The sequence below is a fragment of the Quercus suber genome, unplaced genomic scaffold, assembly GCF_002906115.3.
Source record: "Quercus suber isolate HL8 unplaced genomic scaffold, Cork oak 2.0 scaffold_151, whole genome shotgun sequence".
Lineage (NCBI taxonomy): Eukaryota > Viridiplantae > Streptophyta > Magnoliopsida > Fagales > Fagaceae > Quercus > Quercus suber.
Window position 1 is genome coordinate 37,947 of NW_027069612.1, and position 20,249 is coordinate 58,195.

At 40.1% G+C, this 20,249-nt stretch overlaps 2 protein-coding genes and 1 pseudogene across 2 annotated transcripts; 2 read left to right on the forward strand and 1 right to left on the reverse strand.

The window, feature by feature from the left end:
- Positions 1 to 4,629: 4,629 nt before the first annotated feature.
- LOC136069090 (enoyl-CoA delta isomerase 1, peroxisomal-like) lies at positions 4,630 to 6,276 on the forward strand. Its single transcript, XM_065777208.1, has 3 exons — positions 4,630 to 4,797; positions 5,013 to 5,051; positions 6,146 to 6,276. Exons 1-3 carry the CDS (start codon positions 4,630 to 4,632, stop codon positions 6,251 to 6,253), a joined length of 315 nt encoding a protein of 104 aa, XP_065633280.1. The 3' UTR covers positions 6,254 to 6,276.
- Positions 6,277 to 12,437: 6,161 nt separating this feature from the next.
- On the reverse strand, positions 12,438 to 13,028 carry LOC136069091 (uncharacterized). Its single transcript, XM_065777209.1, has one exon. The coding sequence runs from the start codon at positions 13,026 to 13,028 to the stop codon at positions 12,438 to 12,440; it is 591 nt and encodes a 196-aa protein (XP_065633281.1).
- A 6,189-nt stretch (positions 13,029 to 19,217) lies between these two features.
- LOC111996418 (enoyl-CoA delta isomerase 2, peroxisomal-like) lies at positions 19,218 to 19,927 on the forward strand (annotated as a pseudogene).
- The last annotated feature ends 322 nt before the right edge of the window (positions 19,928 to 20,249 follow it).

The window sequence follows — 20,249 nt, forward strand, 5'->3', positions numbered from 1 at the left end:
TGCACTGGACCTAAACCAAGTCCGTGTTTTTAATGTTGTTTAGTCAAATTAGGGTTTTATATTCTTTCGTAGCCACTTTATAAGGGTTTCTAGTTGTCCTAGGTTTTGTTTTTACTATTTAAACGCATTGTAGCCTCCAAAGGCAATTTAATTTTTATTTTATAATTAATAAAATACAGACTTTTTGTCGAATTCTTTCTTTGGTGGATTCCAGTATATTATCTCGTGGATTCAAAGAACTCTTCGTGGATTCGAAGTTTACTACTCAGAAACTAATAGTTTAGTTTTTGTCTATCAAAGAGAATATCGTGTGTGCTTTTTTCAAGCTTTCGAGACATCGGTAAGTGACAAAAAAAATTCGTTAGAAAGAGGAGAAACATTGGACTTAGTACCAAAAGCACTAGACGATTCATACAAAGATGGTTACACATTTATTTTATTTTATTGGGGAAACTGCACTTTACCCACCTGTGGTTTGACCCGTTTTAACAGTGCCTACCCATGGTTTAAAAGTTATCACTTAACCCACTTGAGGTGACCTCTGTTAGACCCCCGTTACCCACCTCTCCCATTTCACCGTTAAAAATAGGGGTAAATGTGTCTTTTTCATTATGTTTTATGTCTCTCTCCTCTTTTCTCTCCTTCTTCTTCTTCTTCACAATCAAAACCTAGAAATGTTCATATCAAAAGAAAAAAAAAAAAAAAAAACCCCAGAAATGTGCATTTAACGTTCTTACCCAATGCTCACTGCAATTGCCAAACATATTTTTACAATGACAAGAAAATCAATACACCTACAGTCACAAACAAACCCACAAATCCATGTGAACATACACCCACAAATTCGCTAGCCTTCCACTGCCAAATCCAAAATTTGACTACTTAATTCTTCATAAAATAATCACAAAATAAAATACAAAAATTAAGAATAAATGGTATACACCAGTTTGCTGGATTCTATCTTTACCCTAGGCTTTCTCTCTCTAAAACTCTAACCCCTTCTCTTTTGCTGGGTTCTCTAAAAAAAAAACCCAGATTTACAAGTAAAAAAAAAAAAAAAAAATCTGCAAAAAAAAACCCCAGCAACCTAGCAAATCCAACTCCACAGCCAACTCATTGAACAAACAATACTAATGTTACCGGCACTATAAGAAATCTCTCGCAAATAATGACAAGCAGCGTCGATTTACCTTGAGAGAGAACTTGAAAAATAGTAAGAGTAGTTGGTACTGTACTAGTCAAATCCATGGCCATAGCCGCCACAATTTTTGTGCCTCTTGCTTCACCTATTCGCCACCGCAACTCACTGACTTTCACCAGATCTTCTTCTTCTTCATCAACTATTCAATTAAGTTTCCCCAAGTACAATATCGTCGGGCTATGCCTTAGGTTTTGCATTTCAGCGTCTGCTGCTTCTTCCATGAGCACCCAAGCTCCACAGAAGGCCTCGACTGCTCCGACATCGTTTCTGGACCACCAAAAACCCCAGACCGGGAAGAAAAACAAAGAAACAAGAAAAATGAAATTGTGAGATCGGCTGAATTGCAGAGTAACCTGATTGTCTAGATTGGCTAAGATCGAAGTAGTGGAAAGCGGTGGATTCAAATTTTTTGGGGTTAATGGATTTATGGGTTTCTTTTTGTTTTCCCTTGCTATCTGGGTTTGTAACTTTTAAATTGATTTTTTTTTTTTTTTTTTACAGCAAGATTTGATGTATATTGTTGGTAGTATATACATCAAGAAGGAACAAATTATTGTGTTGATTGAACAAGATTCAGGTCATGAATGGGATTTGGGTTTGAAGATTGATTTCTAAGATGGTGAGAGAGAAGTCGTTCTTCGTTACGTTGCTTCTAATTCTGTTTCTATTGTGGCTTATATAGTAAATGAGATTTTTTAACGGAAAGGGCTGAGGTGGGTAACGGGGGTCTAACGGAGGTCACCTCAGGTGGATTAAGTGACAAATTTCAAACCACGGGTGGGCACTGTTAAAACGGGCCAAACCACGGGTGGGTTAACTGCAATTTCCCCTATTTTATTTTATTTTTGGTAAACAAAGATGGTTACGCATTTAGCTCAATAGAATAAAAGCCAGCTTTATACCATTGGAATTCAAGTTGAGACTGAGATTCATATGACCACATAGAAGAAAGGTACTAAACCTGTGGGAAATTTTGGATTGTTCCTCACGATGATATATAGGGTATAATATGTCTTTTTGGATATGATGGCTACAGCAGATTTGGATTTTGGTGTTGGGAGAATCAGGCTTGGCTGATCCTTTTCATCATTTTTATAAAGAACACCCACAAAAAAAAAAAAAATATATATATATATATATATATATATATATATTCTCAAAAGTAATTCTAGTACCACATAAAATATCACAATTTTTATCACAATTATCTTACGTGTTAAACTCTGATTGGTTTCCTGTCACTTTTACGTGGACTTGCCACTTTTTTCCACCACTCACTGTCTCCACCATTACAGTATGCCATTTGTGCAGTTGTGACCCTTTACGTGGTGTTACGATTTTTGTTTTCTTGACTGTGGATATGGATATGTCACTGAGCTAGTGCTTAGATATTTCTCTATATATATGCCCCATGCATAAGCATAATTAGATAGCCATCCCTTGCATTACGATAGAGTAATAAAACACTGACTTACTGTTCATAGCAAAAGTCTCAGTCAGACTCTCAACCATGTGCACTTTAGAGAAATGCGTCAACCTCTTCATCCTAACACTTATCGGCGACGATCACGAGCACCGTCTCGGCCCACACCTCATCAACTCTCTCCTCTCCGCTCTCTCCCAAGAACTAAAGTGTTCATTTGATGTGAACAAGATGAGTTGTAAAACTTTTAACTAAAATTACTGAATTTAAGAACATGTTTGTGGATGACTAAATTTCTTGGTTCGAAATGAGTCAAACAAGTAAAATAGTTTCACAAATACGAATTTGTATTGATGATTGTGTGGTACAATTCTCTGTGATTATAAAAGAGTAATCCTCTGATTCGATCTCCTTGAAAGATTTGTTAATTTGGAATTGTGGTAATATGATTTTGATTCGAACACCAAGTATAGTTCAATTTGGCTGAAGAATGGATCGAAGATCTTTGAAACAGAATTACAATGAATCTCTGGCTATGAGCTTGTTAGAAATCCTTTGTTCTTCATATTCTTCGTGTGTTCTTCGTATTTGAAGGTTTTGTAGTGGAAGTTCTTCGGTGCTTTAAAGGCTTGAATCCGTAGAGTTTCACTGATTTGTGGTTTGTAAGGTTTCTGGAGGCTTTTAAGCTTGATTCCAGTGACCTTTGAGATCTAGGAAGATGATTTAGATGATTTCTCTTCGAATGTTCTTCTTATTCGAAGGTTGAAGTTCTTGAAGTTGCTGAAGGCTTCAGGGCTTGATTCCAGCAGAGCTTCTGGACTTCTGAACTCAAGATGTCTTCTCTGATGCTGCTTGTGCTTCAAATGGCTTGATGTCCTCTCTCCAGATCTCCTTGAAATGCCTTAGGAAGGCTTCTATTTATAGGAGTTTGGAGGTGGGTGAGCGACACGTGGCAGAGTCTAATTGGTGACACATTTCACAGCTTGATTGGTTCGCTTATGTCATCACTTACACGTGCGAGACTGATTATGTCATCGCTTACACGTGCGCTGATGCGTGATTAGTTTTTGCATGACACTTGACAAATTTCTGTTGGTTTTTGAGTAGTGATAGCAAAACCTAGCAGCAATACGTGACACTTTGTAATTGGCTATATTTTGTGGACTTGGTAGTGTGACGTGTCAGCTTGTGATAGGTCGAAAATTTTCCCTCTTTACAATGTTAAGATAATAAATTGTAATTGGTGTATGATAAAAATACTAGTGGACCAAAGTAAAAACTACTTAGACTTTAGCAACCAAAAAAAAAAAAAAAAACTAAAATGATGCTCTCATCAAAACTTGACACCTTATCATTGTGTAAAATTAGGTGTATCTTATTGTTAATTAAAAAACTAAAGAAGCTCAAAAAATGAAAGATAAGTATTACATCTACAACATTTTTACAACGTTTTCATAACAAATTCTATGTGATAGGTTGTTACTGGTTTTAATTTAACTCACAACTGAAATTACTTTCTTACATTCTAATAACAGTAAGTGATAACCTACCACTTAAAACATGTTATAAAAGTATTGTAAAAATATCATGAATATTGCATTTTTCAAAGGTAAAAGAAGAAGTAAAATAGTTGCTCTCAAATTTTTTTTTTTTTTTTTGTTATTGAAAGGACATAACAACTAGACAAGTAGTGTAAGCTTATGAGTGTGACGGTGCACCCTCATTTTGGATTTTTGGGTGTTAGGCGATGGCTGAGGATTACAACTCACAATTGGGTATCAGTGTGTGCTTTTAGTTGGGCCAATTGGCCCACTACTATGGGTGTGAACTGTGAAATGGTTAGTGGTTAGTGGGTTAGTGGCTATGCCTATGGGTTTGACTGTGAAGGCTTTTGGTATTCCTTTCTGTCATTGCCGCACTCATATCCCTCCCCATCCCAACCATCGCCCCCGTCTTCGGCCACGCTGCCGGGCTCATCCTCGTGCTCGGCCACTACTACGTCCTCATGAGGCGCCACCGCGGCTTTCTGTACATGAGCGAGGTCGATCTGGCGATCACGTTACCGGACTACTTCTCGGCGCTATTGAGGTCCAAGATTAGCTGTCGGGACATTATGGTTGATGCCCAATGTGGTGAAGTTTTGTACATACCTGGTGTAATGACCCCAACAGAAGTAGGGGCATCTTTTAAAACTTAAAGCTCTCTTTCATTTCTAAGCTTTTACAGATTTTTTTTAGAATTTTTCTATAAGCACTTGACTTCTTATAATGTTTATCTTGTTGGGCACTTCTATTTCGGAGTGATTTTTTTTTTTCTAGCGTTCTGTTTGAGATTCAAAACTTTTGAGCTCCTTGGAAAGAAAACTTAAAACCTGATTGGGATTTACAGATATTGTCTGCATATGACTCTAGTGCCAAAATTGTCAAGGTTAATCTTGACATGTTCAATGATGTTTAAGATGGGGCAGTTCATATGGTAGTCATTGTCCAATTCCATATGCACTCCATGTTTCATAGACAAATGGATATTAATGTGAAAGATAATTATTTATTTGATTATCCTATTTCCACCAGTTGTTATGGTTGATAGGTACACAATTATGGTAAAATGTACCCACTTGACCATGAATTTACTTTAAACATACATCAATTGCTTGAATAGTCATGATTTTCTTCTTTTGTTTTTTCTTTTATCTTTTGGTTCAAAATAAAATTCAATCTTTCTATACAACATTATATAAAGTTATGCAAACTACAAGAATAGGTTCTATAGCTTAGCTTGCTGAGTTAGAATATAATATTTTGCAGATTTCAAATTTCTCTATCTTGAGTGCTACTTGTGGTAATTATGCCGTTTTTTACCTTGTATAAACTTTTCATAAGCATCTCTTACACTTTCTTTCTTATGGAGATCATTACATAATAAAATATATCAGCGAAAATTGGATCAAAATCATAGTAAAATGTTTTTTGAGAGGAATGTGCATCTCTGATTCCCCTGTAATCAATTTGGATTTAAGATTTGCTGTTTTAATTGGTTCATCTTGTCTATACTCTATCCTATCTAAAGTTAATCTTTCAGTTTTCTATATTGTGAATTGATCATGCTTTGGCTCTGCTTCCTTGAGCTAGCACCCTGAACCTGGTTTGTATTTTTACCACAGAATTTTAAAAGTTCTTCTGTGCCTTGAAGTGACCTTTCTTGTCTTAGGTTGCTCTAGAAATATTATCTAGCCCACATTGTTCTTCTGGTGTATGTTTATATTAGTCTTATGTGGGCTACTTATGCCCCTAAAATACTGCCTCATAAGTCATAATGCATTCTCCTTCCTCAATCTAAAGAACATATAATTTGCACAGTGAAAAAAGTATAGCCAAATATATGATTAAATCTTTTAAACATTTGTGTTCTCTAGCTTCTTCACTAAGCATTTTGGGGGATTATATATTGTTTGGATGTTAGAAAATGGTTCATCTATAGATGTAAATTATGGATTTATTTTTTCTTATTTGGTGGAATAGGTTTATCCCATCTCTGCACTAGGTGGTAGTTGGTATATTTCTGCACTCAAGAGGCCTTTTCATCACATCTCAATGGTTGTTTCTCAGGGCATAACAATAGGTTGTTAACTATGTCTCTGTCCTGTAGCTCCTAAAGCCTCACTACTTTAATTTTTTTGCGATCATCCTCAAAAGTAAGAAAGATTCAAAATTCCACCCTTCTGCTATTTATTATCCAAACTAAGAAAGAAAATATGAATTTTCTTCTGGGAATTGTATTCTTAATTCTCCATTATCCAAATTGTTCTCATGGACCAAGACATTTATTGGGAGTGCCTTCGAACTTTTTTAAGTTATTGTTATTGTAGGGTTAATTTTTGTGGCCCAAGCCCAATGACAATTAATTTGTAGAGTATGGGTGAAAGAGCTAGATTAAGTATGGGGTTGATAACAACAGATCACAGCTTTCAAACACAAGCTAACATTAAATCACACATAAATTTTGATAATCCGAAGAGCTACACTATTCGTTTTTCTGATGAATAACAATCTTAGGGTTACAATCCAGTTTTTTCCTCTCTCCTTTCTATTAGGAGCTTCCTTTCTTTATATAGTCACTCTTGTCCTCATCTCCATCGTCCACGTGCTCCTCATCCATGAGTTTTCTGTAGTACATGTCACGTCAGGCATCTTCTTTTAGCTCTGTGTGAGTGGTGGTAGGTTAGGATGCACTGTTCAGGGGTCTTCTCCACATAAATGCGGCTAGAAAAGCTGTTGTAATGCATTAAATACGGTGACAGTAGCTTTCCCCTTAGATATTTCTCCATCCTTATCATTCCATGGCATGCTTAGAGCTTATCTCGATCAGGTGGAGTCCTCGGAAGGTCATTCTGGCCTTTCTCTCATTCAATTGATCTATGATATCGCGTCAGAGGATTAAAACCTCTTCGGATAGGAGATGCCCGCTTCGGACTGTGATAATTCTTCATCTTGAGGGTCCCACTTTCAGCCGGGCCCTACCTTCTTCATCTTCCTTTTCTCGGATGCAAAATAGCCCTCCTATGGTCCTTCGGCCCATTACGTTGGGCCGGGCCCTTTTTCCCCCACAATAGCCCCTCAAAATTTTAGTTTTTCCCTCGCATCCGAGAAGAAAAGGTAAGATTTTGATTTGCCACGCAGGAAAAAAGGGATAAAAATAAGAAAAATTAATAAATTTAGAAACGAAAAGTCATAAATACCCCCGTTTACACGCGCGAGGGTATAGAGACGCGCGCCTCATTATTGTTGCTGTAAATCTTATATTCCCAAAGCGCTGGATCAATCACTCCAGGCGGCTCTCTGTCTTTTGCATCCAATAGTGGGTTGCTGATCAAACGGCCAGGGTTCGCCTTTGGAATTTGAGCGGAATGAATGACACCGCTCCATCTGTCTCCGTATATAAAACTCTAAAGGAGGTTATTTTTCTTTACTTTACACATTCTCAAAGTACCCAGAGCATTCTCAGAGCACCCAGAGAGTTCTTCCCTCCGTAAGCCTTTCATGTCTCTTCGGATTCCTGCGTTCTCTACCTTCAAGATCTACAAAGAGCTCATTTTGAGTTAGGGTTCTCATTCCAATCTTGTTTGTGTACGTTTCGGCGTCTCCTAATCCTTTATTTTCTTCTCGGCTAATCTTTTCTCCCCTCAAAACCATTCTTTTGTTCATTGCTCCAATCACTCCCTTAGGAATAGGCAAATTCCAATATCTCGTCGATAGTCCGGCGCTGATAGAGGAATTTAAGAGAAATCATAATATCCCGCGGGGGGTAAATCTGATGTATTGTCCTCCAGATAGAGTATTAACGGCCCGAAGAGAAGGAGAGGTCATAGTCCCCATGATAGCCTTCATTGAAGGGGGAATGACCCTCCCAATGGGCTCCATCACCCTAAACTATCTCCGCAACCACAGGCTCTCTCCTGAGCAGTGCGCACCCAACACCTTTAGGATACTAGGGGCCTTCGATGCCTTGAACGAGCAATTAGGACTAGGGCTAACCTGGCACGACTTAGCATACCTATATGAGTGTCGCGGCCAGAAAGGGGCGGGATACTATCTCAAATCTCGCTCCGACGTTGTTAGACTGTTCTCCTGCCTTCCCAAATCAAATAAAGGGATGAAAGACGACTACTTGATCGTCTCGGGCGCATGGCATGATGGTCTACATTGTCCGACCGAGCCAGGAGAGCCAGGTGTGCCCTCTCGGACTTAGGGTCTCTAGCAGTAGTCTTAGGGCTTTCATTCTTCATAGTTGCTCTTTTTTTTTTTTTTTTTTTTTTTTTTTTAAAAAAAATATATTATCCTGTATTTGTTTTCTGACCCGACTGGTTTGCTTGTTTCAGATAAGGTGCATACTGCTCCTTGGCTGAGCCTTATCAACGCCCCCGCCTTCAACTACTTATTGTGCTCAGATATATTCGTCAGCGAGGACGGACAGCTGAGGTCCATTCCTCTTATACTCGGCTATACACCCAAAAAAGCCGACATCCAACCAGCGGGTAATGCCATCACCCAAGGTGATTACAGGCTGCAACGTATAGACGTTGCTCGGAAAAATTTTTTGGTGCCCTACGACCTCGTACCTGTTCCACACCCCAACCCCCAAGGCGTTCCGCTGCTAATCTGACCAGTTCAATAAGTCCCCCTTGAACTGTCGGCTGCAAGAGAAAGGGTTGGCTCCTTATCCACTTCACTAGAGGAGCAAATCAATAAGTTCAAATTTGAAGGGGACACTGAAGCAAGGGTCCAGATAATACCTTCAGATTCCGAGGAGGAACCTGACAGGCAATCTTGCATCCGACCACCCTTGCTGTTGACTACAGTCCCGAGGACTCTTCGAAGGAAGAAATGTTTGACTTGAAACTTCTCCTGAAGAAAAGGGGCAACAAAACTGAGGTAAAGGGGATGGGGACCTCTCAGCCGGCGGTGAATCTGCCTTCACCTCCTCCCCCACTATAGGTTTCTGATCCGGCTCTCAAACCGATACCGGATTTAAAGAAGAAGAGGCCGATGGAGCCCGAGGATAGGGAGGTGGTACTACCACCAAAGGCTAAGCAGCAGAAGGTGGCAAAGGACCACCGCAACAAAAGGGCCTCCTTTGTAGAGAGTAGAGAGGAGCCCCCAATGGCCGACGTGCGCCGAGGGCAACGCACGTGGTCTCCCAGGTTAGAACTTGATGGTGTCCCTTTTTCCTGGGAGACCTCGGTTAGAAATTATGATGGGGGTAGGGCTGGCCTTATAGCCGAAGCGCTGCAGCAACCATTGCTCCTCCCCCGAGACATGGAGTCATATAGGCGTTTCAGCCAGTATGAACTCTTTACGTCCTTGAAGAGGGATTTGGCCATGGTAAGTATATTCATTCAACTTCTCGGTCATAGTATTGATTTTCTATGTTTATGTGCTAACACTTACCTTATTTGTTCAGATCACCCAGTAGGTCTACGTGGCCGAAGAATGGAACCGCAAGGCCTATGTGGAAGTCCAAGCCGAGGCCCAAGCTAGGTCCGAAGCGGAAAGGGCCTTGGGTAGCCGAAGGATGAGGTCTCTCAGATCTCGGACTAGCTAAAGGGAGTGACCCATGAAAGGGATAGCTTCCATGCTGGTCTTAGAAATGCTGAGACCCAGGCCGAAGCCCAGTGCAAGCTACTGAACAACGCTCAGAAAAATCTGGCGGCCGAGAAGGAGCTCGTGAAGGAGCTTAGCGCCGAGCTACTAAAGGCCAAGGAGGCTGCCAAGGAGGCTCGGAGGGACGCCCAGCTGCCCAAAGAGGCGACTGAGGCCGAGAAGAAAGCGTCCTTTCAGCTGGGAGTGGAGACAATGGAGAAAGGTCTCACCGAGCAATTCGCCTCGATTGCTCGGGATTACTATGATCTGACCTGGGCCAAAGCGCTGGATGCTGCTGGAGTGCCCGCTGATTCAGAGCTAAGACTGCCAGAGAATATCTTCTATGATGCAGACATTTGACTGCTTCCAGAGGCTGATGCCCCTCCTCCAGCACAACTCCTAGAGGCCTCAGAGCAGCCTTTGGTCGACGCAACTCCCCAGTCATCCTTGAGCCTACCAAGGATCCCAATCTACTGGGTGATCAGGCCCCCTCTACTGAGCCACAACAAGAAAAAGACGAGGTCTTGGAAGGAGAGAAAGTGCCCTCGGATCCCCAAGACCAAGCTCCAACAAAAGCTTAGGATTTAGTTATTTTTTTCTTTTTTGTTGCTGTTGTTTTGAGTTTTTTTTTTTTTTTTTTGTTCCCGCCTTACTACAGGGAGTTGTAAATTATCCTATTTTGATTAATGAAATATTTTTTGTTTCAGCTTTAGTATATTTATTGCACTCTGTATGACTTTCTTTTGTTACAAGTAATTCCACGTTGTAGTTATAGCCATAGAGATAGACAAAGGTTATAGCTAAAGGATGACCATACCAAATATTACAAGATTATTCTAAGAATAACTTAGTATTAATAACGGTACAACAACATTAACTAACTAGCAATCACCTGGTCGGAAGACTGCAAACATGATTGGGTTCAATCATTAGTATTTAGGTAACCAATAGAGAGTGTTAACTAACCCAAAATCATCTGGTCCGAGGACTACATGCATGATTGGGTTTAAGTTTAAACACTTAAAGAACAGATAAGGAGTGTGAACTAACCTAAAATCATCTGGTCCGAGGACTACAGGCATGATTGGGTTTAAGTTTAAACACTTAGAGAACAGGTAAGGAGTGTTAACTAACCTAAAATCATCTGGTCCGAGGACTACAGGCATGACTGGGTTTAAGTTTAAACACTTAGAGAATAGATAAGGAGTGTCAACTAACCCAAAATCATCTGGTCTAAGGACTACAGGCATGATTGGGTTTAAGTTTAAACACTTAGAGAACAGGTAAGGAGTGTTAACTAACCCAAAATCATCTGGTCCGAGGATTACAGGCATGATTGGGTTTAAGTTTAAACACTTAGAGAACAGGTAAGGAGTGTTAACTAACCCAAAATCATCTGGTCCGAGGACTACAGGCATGATTGGGTTTAAGTTTAAACACTTAGAGAACCAACAAGGAGTGACAAGTTATCATAATGAACAAAGAAACGATTCGATTAATAATAGTACCTTTTGAGATTATTTACATTCCGGGGGTGTGGTATTACATGACTATCCAAGTCCTCTAGGAAATACGCCCCTTTGCCGGCACATGAAGTGATGCGATATGGACCCTCCCAATTCGGTCCTAATTTTCCCCAGGCTAGGTTTTTCGCAGTGCCGACGACCTTCCTGAGTACCAAATCACCAGGTTCTAAGGGTCTTAGCTTGACCTTGGCATCATAGCCTTGCCTAAGTTTCTGTTGGTAGTGAGCCAGCCGAATCATTGCACTTTCTCTTCTTTCTTCGATCAAATCCAATCCTGCTTCTAAGAGCTCATCATTACTGGTAGGGCTGAACAAACTAGTTCTCAAAGTTGGGAAACCTGTTTCCAAAGGAATGACAGCTTCAAACCCATAAGTCATTGAAAAAGGTGTCTCCCCAGTAGATCTGCGAGGTGTAGTTCTATAAGCCCAGAGCACGTGTGGCAACTCTTCGACCCACTTTCCCTTTGTGTCATCCAACCTCTTCTTTAAGCCACTAACTATGACTTTATTAACTGCTTCCACTTGTCCATTCCCCTGAGGATAGGAGGGAGTAGAGTATCTGTTCATGATCCCTAGTTCGCTATAATAACTCCAAAATGCGCTACTGTCGAACTGTAAGCTGTTGTCCGAAATGAGAGTATGAGGAACTCCGAAACGAGTGACAATACTCTTCCATACAAATTTTTGCACATCCACGTCTCGGATATTGGCAAGAGGCTCGGCTTCTACCCATTTCGTGAAATAGTCGGTGCCGACTAGGAGGTACTTTCTATTTCCTGCAGCCTTGGGGAACGGACCCACTATGTCCAAACCCCATTGGGCAAACGGCCATGGACTAGATAGTGGGTTAAGGACTCCACCTGGCTGGTGTATGTTCGGTGCGAATTGCTGACATTGATCACATTTCTTCACATAGTCATGGGCCTCTTCTTGCATGTTTGGCCACCAATATCCCTGAGTAAAGGCTCGGTGAGCCAATGATCGGCCACCAGTGTGACTGCCACAAATCCCTTCATGCAATTCTTCTAGTAGCAACTTAGCTGCCTCTGGGTAAATACACAACAGGTACGGTCCCGAGTAGGAACGTTTGTATAACTTTCGATCTTCAGACAGCCAAAACCTGGTAGCCCTCCTTTGGATCTTGTCAGCCTATTTTCGCTCTTCTGGCAAAGTATCATCCTTCAAGAATTTGATTAGGGGATCCATCCAGCATGAACTTTCTCGAATCTGGTGTACTTGAAATGCATCCTCTCCTGTTCGAGTAGGCTTATGGAGATCCTCTACGAGGATAACTCTCAGCAAATTTTGATTTGAAGAGGTAGCTAATGTAGCCAAAGAATCTGCGTGTGCATTGCTACTTCTAGAAACATGTAGCAAGCTAAAAGATTTGAATTCCCCTTGCAGACGTTTGACTTGATTCAAGTATCCTTGCATCTGTTCATCCTTTGCTTCAAACTCTCCTTGTACTTGGCCGACAACTAATCTCGAATCCGAGAACAATTCCACGACCTTTCCTCCCATTCTTCGGACCATAGCCATTCCCATCAATAGGGCTTCATACTCGGCCTCATTATTGGTCGCGCCAAAATCCAACCTTAGCGATTTTTCAATGATGATTCCTTCTGGAGATGTCAAGACCAGCCCCACTCCAGAACCTTTTCGGTTCGCAGCGCCATCTACGTATACTTCCCATCGAGCATGATCTTGTTGAGAAATCATGCCAACCGATTTTTCATCCATGCCCCTCGTTACCGCTACTTCTTCCAAACTGGGCTCCGTGAACTCGGCCACCAAATCCACAAGGATCTATCCTTTGACTGAAGTGCGAGGCATGTACTTGATGTCAAAAGCCCCTAGAATAGTGCCCCACTTGGCTACCCTCCCCGTGTAATCTGCACTTCGAAGTACTGTCTTAAGTGGGAGTTGCGTGAGCGCCACGACAGTATGGGCTTGGAAGTAATGGGGCAATTTTCGCGTTCCAAGTACTATGGCCAAAATGACTTTTTCCAAAGGTAAGTATCTAGTCTCGGCTTCATGTAGAGACTTACTTACACAGTAGACCGGCCTTTGCACGCCTTGATCCACTCTTATCAGCACTAAACTTACAGCGTGGGGGACCACTACAATATAGGCAAATAAGACTTCATCTGGCTCAGGGCTAGACATAATTGGTGGCCGAGACAAGTAGTCTTTAAGTTGTTGAAAAGCCGAGGCACATTCTTCAGTCCATTCAAATCCCTTCCACTTGTTAATCAGCGAGAAGAAGGGCTTGCATCTGTCCACGGACTTAGAGATGAATCGGTTTAAGGCAGCTGTCATTCCCGTAGCTTCTGGATCTCTTTCGGATTCCGAGGAGGTTGCAGGTTTTGAATAGCCTTTATCTGATCAGGATTGACTTCAATTCCCCTGTGTGTTACCATGTAACCCAAAAATTTGCCTGATCCCACACTGAATGAGCACTTCGACGCGTTCAAACGCAACTTATTTTTCCTCAGAGTTTCGAAGACATCATCAAGATCCTTTAAATGCTCAGAAATAACTTTACTCTTGACCACCATATCATCTATATAGACCTCAATGCTTTTACCCAGTTGTGATTCAAACATCTTGGTCATCATCCGCTGGTAGGTAGAACCTGCATTTTTCAGGCCAAACGGTATCACTTTATAGTGGTAATTACCAATGGGGGTGACAAAGGCGGTTTTCTCCTGATCATCAAGGGCTAGTGGTATCTGATGATATCCTTGGAAGGCATCTAAGAAACTCATTTGAGGATGGCCGACTGTAGCATCTACTAATTGATCAATCTTCGGCATAGGGAAAGGGTCCTTAGGACAAGCCTTGTTCAAGTCTGTGAAGTCCACACAAACTCGCCACTTTCTACTCTTCTTTTTTACCACCACAGTATTTATCAACATTCGGGGTAAAAAACTTCTTTAATAGCCCCAGCCTGCTTGAGCTTTTGCACCTCCTCCTTGATTGCCTCAGCGTGCTCTCTGGATGGCCGCCGAGGAGGTTGCTTCTTACGAGGGTGCTCATCCTCATATGAAAAAGTTTCGCTGATTGGAGTTCGAGACCGCTGCTCATAGGTGATGTCCTGTCCGTCATCCGAGTCGTCATCATAACGCGAGGCAACACGTTTTCTTTTCTCATGGCACAACTCCCTCTTCAACCTTTCAATCTCTATTTGCATGCTGTCTTTCTCTGCACGAGAAACGTGACTTCCGCCACGAGGCTGAGTTCGTTCAGTGTGTGTAGTATGCACGCTGCCTTCACGGTCTTGCCTCCGCTCCAAGTTGAGAAAAGGGTCAATATGCTGGGATGCCCCAGATTCCGCCGGTTGTTGCCCCTATTCAGCCATGATCAACTGCTGCTACTTTCCCTTACACACAAGCTCTCCCCACAGACGGCGCCAATTGTAGGGTTGGTTTTTGTGGCCCAAGCCCAATGATAATTAATTTGTAGAGTATGGGTGAAAGAGCTAGATTAAGTATGGGGTTGATAACAACAGATCACCGCTTTCAAACACAAGATAACATTAAATCACACGTAAATTTTGATAATCTGAAGAGCTACACTATTCGTTTTTCTGATGAATAACAATCTTAGGGTTACAATCCAGTTTTTTCCTCTCTCCTCTCTGTTAGGAGCTTCCTTTCTTTATATAGTCACTCTTGTCCTCATCTCCATCGTCCACGTGCTCCTCATCCATGAGTTTTCTATAGTACATGTCACGTTAGACATCTTCTTTTAGCTCTGTGTGAGTGGCGGTAGGTTAGGATGCACTGTTCAGGGGTCTTCTCCACATAAATGCGGCCAGAAAAACTGTTGCAATGCATTAGATACGGTGGCAGCAGCTTTCCCCTTAGATATTTCTCCATCCTTATCGTTCCATGGCATGCTCAGAGCTTATCTCGATTAGGTGGAGTCCTCGGAAGGTCATTCTGGCCTTTCTCACATTCAATTGATCTATGATATCGCGTCAGAGAATTACAACCTCTTCGGACAGGAGATGCCCTCTTCGGACTGTGATAATTCTTCATCTTGAGGGTCCCACTTTCAGCCGGGCCCTACCTTCTTCATCTTCCTTTTCTCAGACGCAAAATAGCCCTCATATGGTCCTTCGGCCCATTACGTTGGGCCGGGCCCCTTTCCCCCACAGTTATGTTTTAAATGCACGTATCAGCCCTTCAAATAAATGAAAATCATGCATAAAATAACATTTTCTTAATTCATGTGTACTTTTCATAGATTAAAATTCAAAACTTGCAATATTCTTAGAACATGTGTTTTTACCACTGCACATCTTTGATACGATGGTCACTCTACAAGTATAAATGCTTGCGGGATGTGGGGGGGTAAGGGCCGGGGTTCTAATCTCCAGGAGGGAGCTTTACACACATATACACTTAAATTAGGCTAGATTAAAATTTCTATCTCGTATAAAATAAAAAAATTGAAAAGAAAAAGTCTTTTTGGAGAACTTAAAGAGACATTATGATCAGAAATATTTGTCAAGTTGATATGTTTTACATTCTTATTTTCTGTGTGCAGTGTGATGTTATCTATTTTCTAATATGATACGGATTCAGTCAGAGAATATATCACCCAAGGAGTATCAGTAGTTGTATTATCTGATGCCATATTTGATAAAGAGACAATTAGTCAAAACAATATCAATGAAATATTTTGACTTGTACACTTCGCAGGGCAATGAAGCGGTAGAATGGTAAAATCTTTTGTTGTCTATGGATATTGCTTGGTTTTGTCTTTGCTAGACTATTATATCTGTAGTCTTTTTTTGATATTGCCAATGCTACTATCTTGAAAATTTTAAAAGATCTATAAAGTGTGAGAAGTACTAGACTAAATAAAATGAATGCAATTTGTTCTAAACTAGATATGCTAGACCTAAAAGGTACACTTGTCATGACAAACCTTTAAAGTCATAACTCCTAACCCACAGAATTGTAGGCAAACTATTTCTTCGTCAATGTGTGATATGGATTTTATGTTTGAATGCAGATAGAAATTTCATTTTTTAAAAATCCAATGCTGATAATATGTAAATTAAGAAAAATGTGTGGCAGATAATTTCTGAGTAGCAGATTGTTGGTTTTGCTAACATTTTACATAAATGGATCAATTAACATTTTACTAATCCTAGAGCGGATTGAAATCTACCTTATTTGCCACCATACTAGGTTTTCACTTATTAATTTTCATGTTTCTCCTACTTAAGTTAACTTTGATAACTTCATATCAGTATTGTGTTAGAAGATGCTTTTGTTCAACTAAATTTAGTTAGCGAAAATATTTTTTTTTCTTTTTCTCATTACTTTCTCATGAGCTTCTTTGTGGTCAAGAAATTGAGATTTGACTTGATTTTTTAGCTTGTTGGTAGGGTTGGTTTAGCCGAAATTACAGTGTAGGCATTTGGAATGCAATCCCTAATTATCTCAAGTGGGGTATTTGGAGAGAGAAATGCTCGGAGTTTCAAAATGTGGAAACTTCAGTTTTGACTTGAAACTCTCATTCCTTGGATCTTTGTTTGAGCGGATGGCAAACATGGGCAATATCTTTGAGTAGCACGATCTTTGCAATTTTCTCTGATATCTGTTGGTGAATCTCTTGTGTACTTCTTTTGTACTAGGGTAGTTGGGTTATGCTTCTTTTGTGCTCTCTTAATGAATCATTTACTTGGGTACTTGGCTTTGTTTTCCTTCCAAATCACCTACTCAGCTTCTATTAAAGTAATCATCTTTGGAGTTTGGGCAATAATTCCATTTCCTCTCCTCAGCTGGAATGCAAAAATGATGCTAAGAACTTTTCTGCAATACTAATTTTAAGTTATTCTACATTATCCAGAATAAGGGAAATATTTGCATCCTCTGTAAAGTACAGGTTCAATCATAAATGGAGGAAATGATGACAAAATTTGTGTTTAATTTTTTACTTGGGTACTTGGCTTTGTTTTCCTTCCAAATCACCTACTCAGCTTCTATTAAAGTAATCATCTTTGGAGTTTGGGCAATAATTCCATTTCCTCTCCTCAGCTGGAATGCAAAAATGATGCTAAGAACTTTTCTGCAATACTAATTTTAAGTTATTCTACATTATCCAGAATAAGGGAAATATTTGCATCCTCTGTAAAGTACAGGTTCAATCATAAATGGAGGAAATGATGACAAAATTTGTGTTTAATTTGTAAAGTAGTTCATAGAATTTTTCTTTTCATTTAAAATATTATAAAGCTATAAGTTGATGTCTACACTACGGGGTTTCTCAGCTGACCTTGTTTTGGCCAAGAATTCAAGCTCTCAAAGGTAACAGGGTAAGGACTTACCGTTGTTTGGGTTTGGCTAACGTATGACCTTAATAAATCATTTTAGGAAACTTTTTATAAAAAAGTGATAAATTGTTTTGATAGTTTTAACTCTTTTCAATTCCCTTAAAAAAAAAAAAAATTTAAAATAGATAATTAATGTATGCCATTAACTGGACATTTGTTGTTTTGATAAGTGACAAAAAAAATTCGTTAGAAAGAGGAGAAACATTACATACACAAAAGTACACAAAGGTAGGAGTGGAAGTAGTGCCAAAAGCACTAGGCGATTCATACAAAGAATGTACACATTTAGCTCAATAGGATAGAAGCCAGCTCTATAGCATTGAAATTCAGGTTGAGACTGAGATTCATATGACAATAAAATAGATAGAGGCATAGAAGAAAGGTACTAAATCTACGGGAAATTTTGGATTGTTCCTCACGATGATATATAGGGTATAATATGTCTTTTTGGATATGATGGCCACAGCAGATTTGGATTTTGGTGTTGGGAGAATCGGGCTTAGCTGATCCTTATTTTCATCATTTTTACGAAGAACACCCAATCAATATATATATATATATATAGAGAGAGAGAGAGAGAGAGAGAGAGAGAGAGAGGCATCATATAATTGGTAGGTAACCTTATGCAATTAATACTTATTGAACTTGTTTATAAATTTCTTGATTGATTTATTCTTTTTCAGATATTGTAAATATTATATGACTATTTTTTTATTCCTTCACAAATCAAGCAAATAAATAAAAACTAAATTAAAATTATATTATTTGGATTACTTAAACAAAATAATTTTCATTTATAAATATATAAAAATTAGGTTGATCAAATTTTTAGAATTTATGAAAATTATTTACTACGAAATGAGTGGACTTGTTTACAAACACATTAATGTGTTTGGATTTTTTTTTTTTTTGGCTATATGTTTAACATCATACTAGTTTAGCTAGTCTAATGCGAATGCTATAATTCAACTAGCAAATTGATAGGAAACAACTTAGAGATGATGATTGTATTCAAGGGTTCTTTGAGGGAACCAACCTCCAAGGAAAGAAAAATGGAAAACAGAAAGGATAGAGAGGAAAGGAAACAAGAATATGCTTGTGTTATTTTTGCTTAACTTCCCAATTCTCACAGCTCTACACTATATACAATTGAGTACAATTGGCAGTTACAACAGTTACAATCATTAGCCAATCATTAGCTTAGCATACAATTGGCACCCTAACCAACTTCCTAATAACATGCTCAACAAATCACTAACATACTCAGCACCACAATTCTCACACACACAACACCACACACTCAGCACTAACACCCCACTCAAGTAACTAACACCAACTCAATTCAATCAACTACTCCTATCACAAATCATGGAATTAAAATAAAAATAAATATGAAAATAAAGACAGCCTAAATACTCTTTTCTTTTCTTAATTACAAATATATGTGGTTATGGAATTATGGATATGCCACTGAGGTAGTGCTTAAGATATTTCTTTATGGCAATAAAAACTAAAAAGAAGATCCATGAGAAAAATCACAAACTTACTGTTCATACCAAAAGTCTCAACTCACAGCCATGTGCACTTTAGAGAAACGCAGCAGCCTCTTTATCCTAACACTGATCGGCGACGATCATGGGCACCGGCTCGGCCCATCTCTCATCGACTCTCTCCTCTCCGCTCTCTCCCAAGTCGACTCCCAAGCCATCAATGGCGGCTTCGCCCTTGTCACCGTCGCTCATGGCAAGTTCTTCTGCGGTGGCTTCGACGTCCCTTTGGGCCAATTCGATGCCCGCAACCACCTCCACCAGATGGTCGAGTCCTTCAGATCCATCATGTCTGCTCTCCTTTCCCTCCCCATCCCAACCATCGCTGCTGTCTCTGGCCACGCTACCGCCAGTGGACTGGTACTCGCGCTCGGCCACGACTACGTCCTCATTAGGTACGATCGTGGTTTTCTGTACATGAGTACGTAGCGATGACCTTGCCGGACTACGTCGCGGCTCTGATAAGGTCCAAGATTGGAGGGTCGGCCGCTCGGCGCGACGTGTTGCCGAGAGGGATGAAGGTGAAGGGAGAAGAGGCGGTGAGAATGGGGATCGCGGACTCGGCGGCGCACGATAGCGAGGAGAGTGTGATGGAGGCTGTGGTGCGCCTTGGGGATAGGTTAGCGGAGAGGAGGTAGAATGGTGAGGTGTATGCAGAGATTAGGAAGAGCTTGTATCCGGAGATATGTAGTGTGCTTGGATTGGTTTCCAAAACCATTGTAGCATTATCTAAGCTTTGATAATTACTTGTTAATATTACTCTGTGATTGATGTCGCGGAAGCTTGAAGAGAAGCACATACAATGCTCTTTTTGATGGACAGAAACTAAACTGTTAGTTCCTGGGTAGTAAACCTCGAATCCATGAGGGGTTCCTTGAATCCACAAAGTGATAGATCTGGAATTCACTAGAGAACACAAAAGATACAAGTCTGAATTTTTATTGATAATAAACTATGAAAAACGTTTACAGACTTAAGGGCCTATTTAAGGGCTCCTTAAAACTTGACTGACAAGAAAATATAATCTAAAATAACTCCTAATTGATACCTAACCATAACAGG

Excerpts from the sequence above, each read along its gene's own strand:
- LOC136069090 (XM_065777208.1), top strand. The coding sequence starts at position 4,630 with ATGAGGCGCCACCGCGGCTTTCTGTACATGAGCGAGGTCGATCTGGCG. Across the intron at positions 4,798-5,012 it reads GTGTAATGACCCCAACAGAA|ATATTGTCTGCATATGACTC; the intron begins GTAGGGGCATCT and ends TGGGATTTACAG. Across the intron at positions 5,052-6,145 it reads CTAGTGCCAAAATTGTCAAG|GTTTATCCCATCTCTGCACT; the intron begins GTTAATCTTGAC and ends TTGGTGGAATAG.
- LOC136069091 (XM_065777209.1), bottom strand. The coding sequence starts at position 13,028 with ATGGATGAAAAATCGGTTGGCATGATTTCTCAACAAGATCATGCTCGA.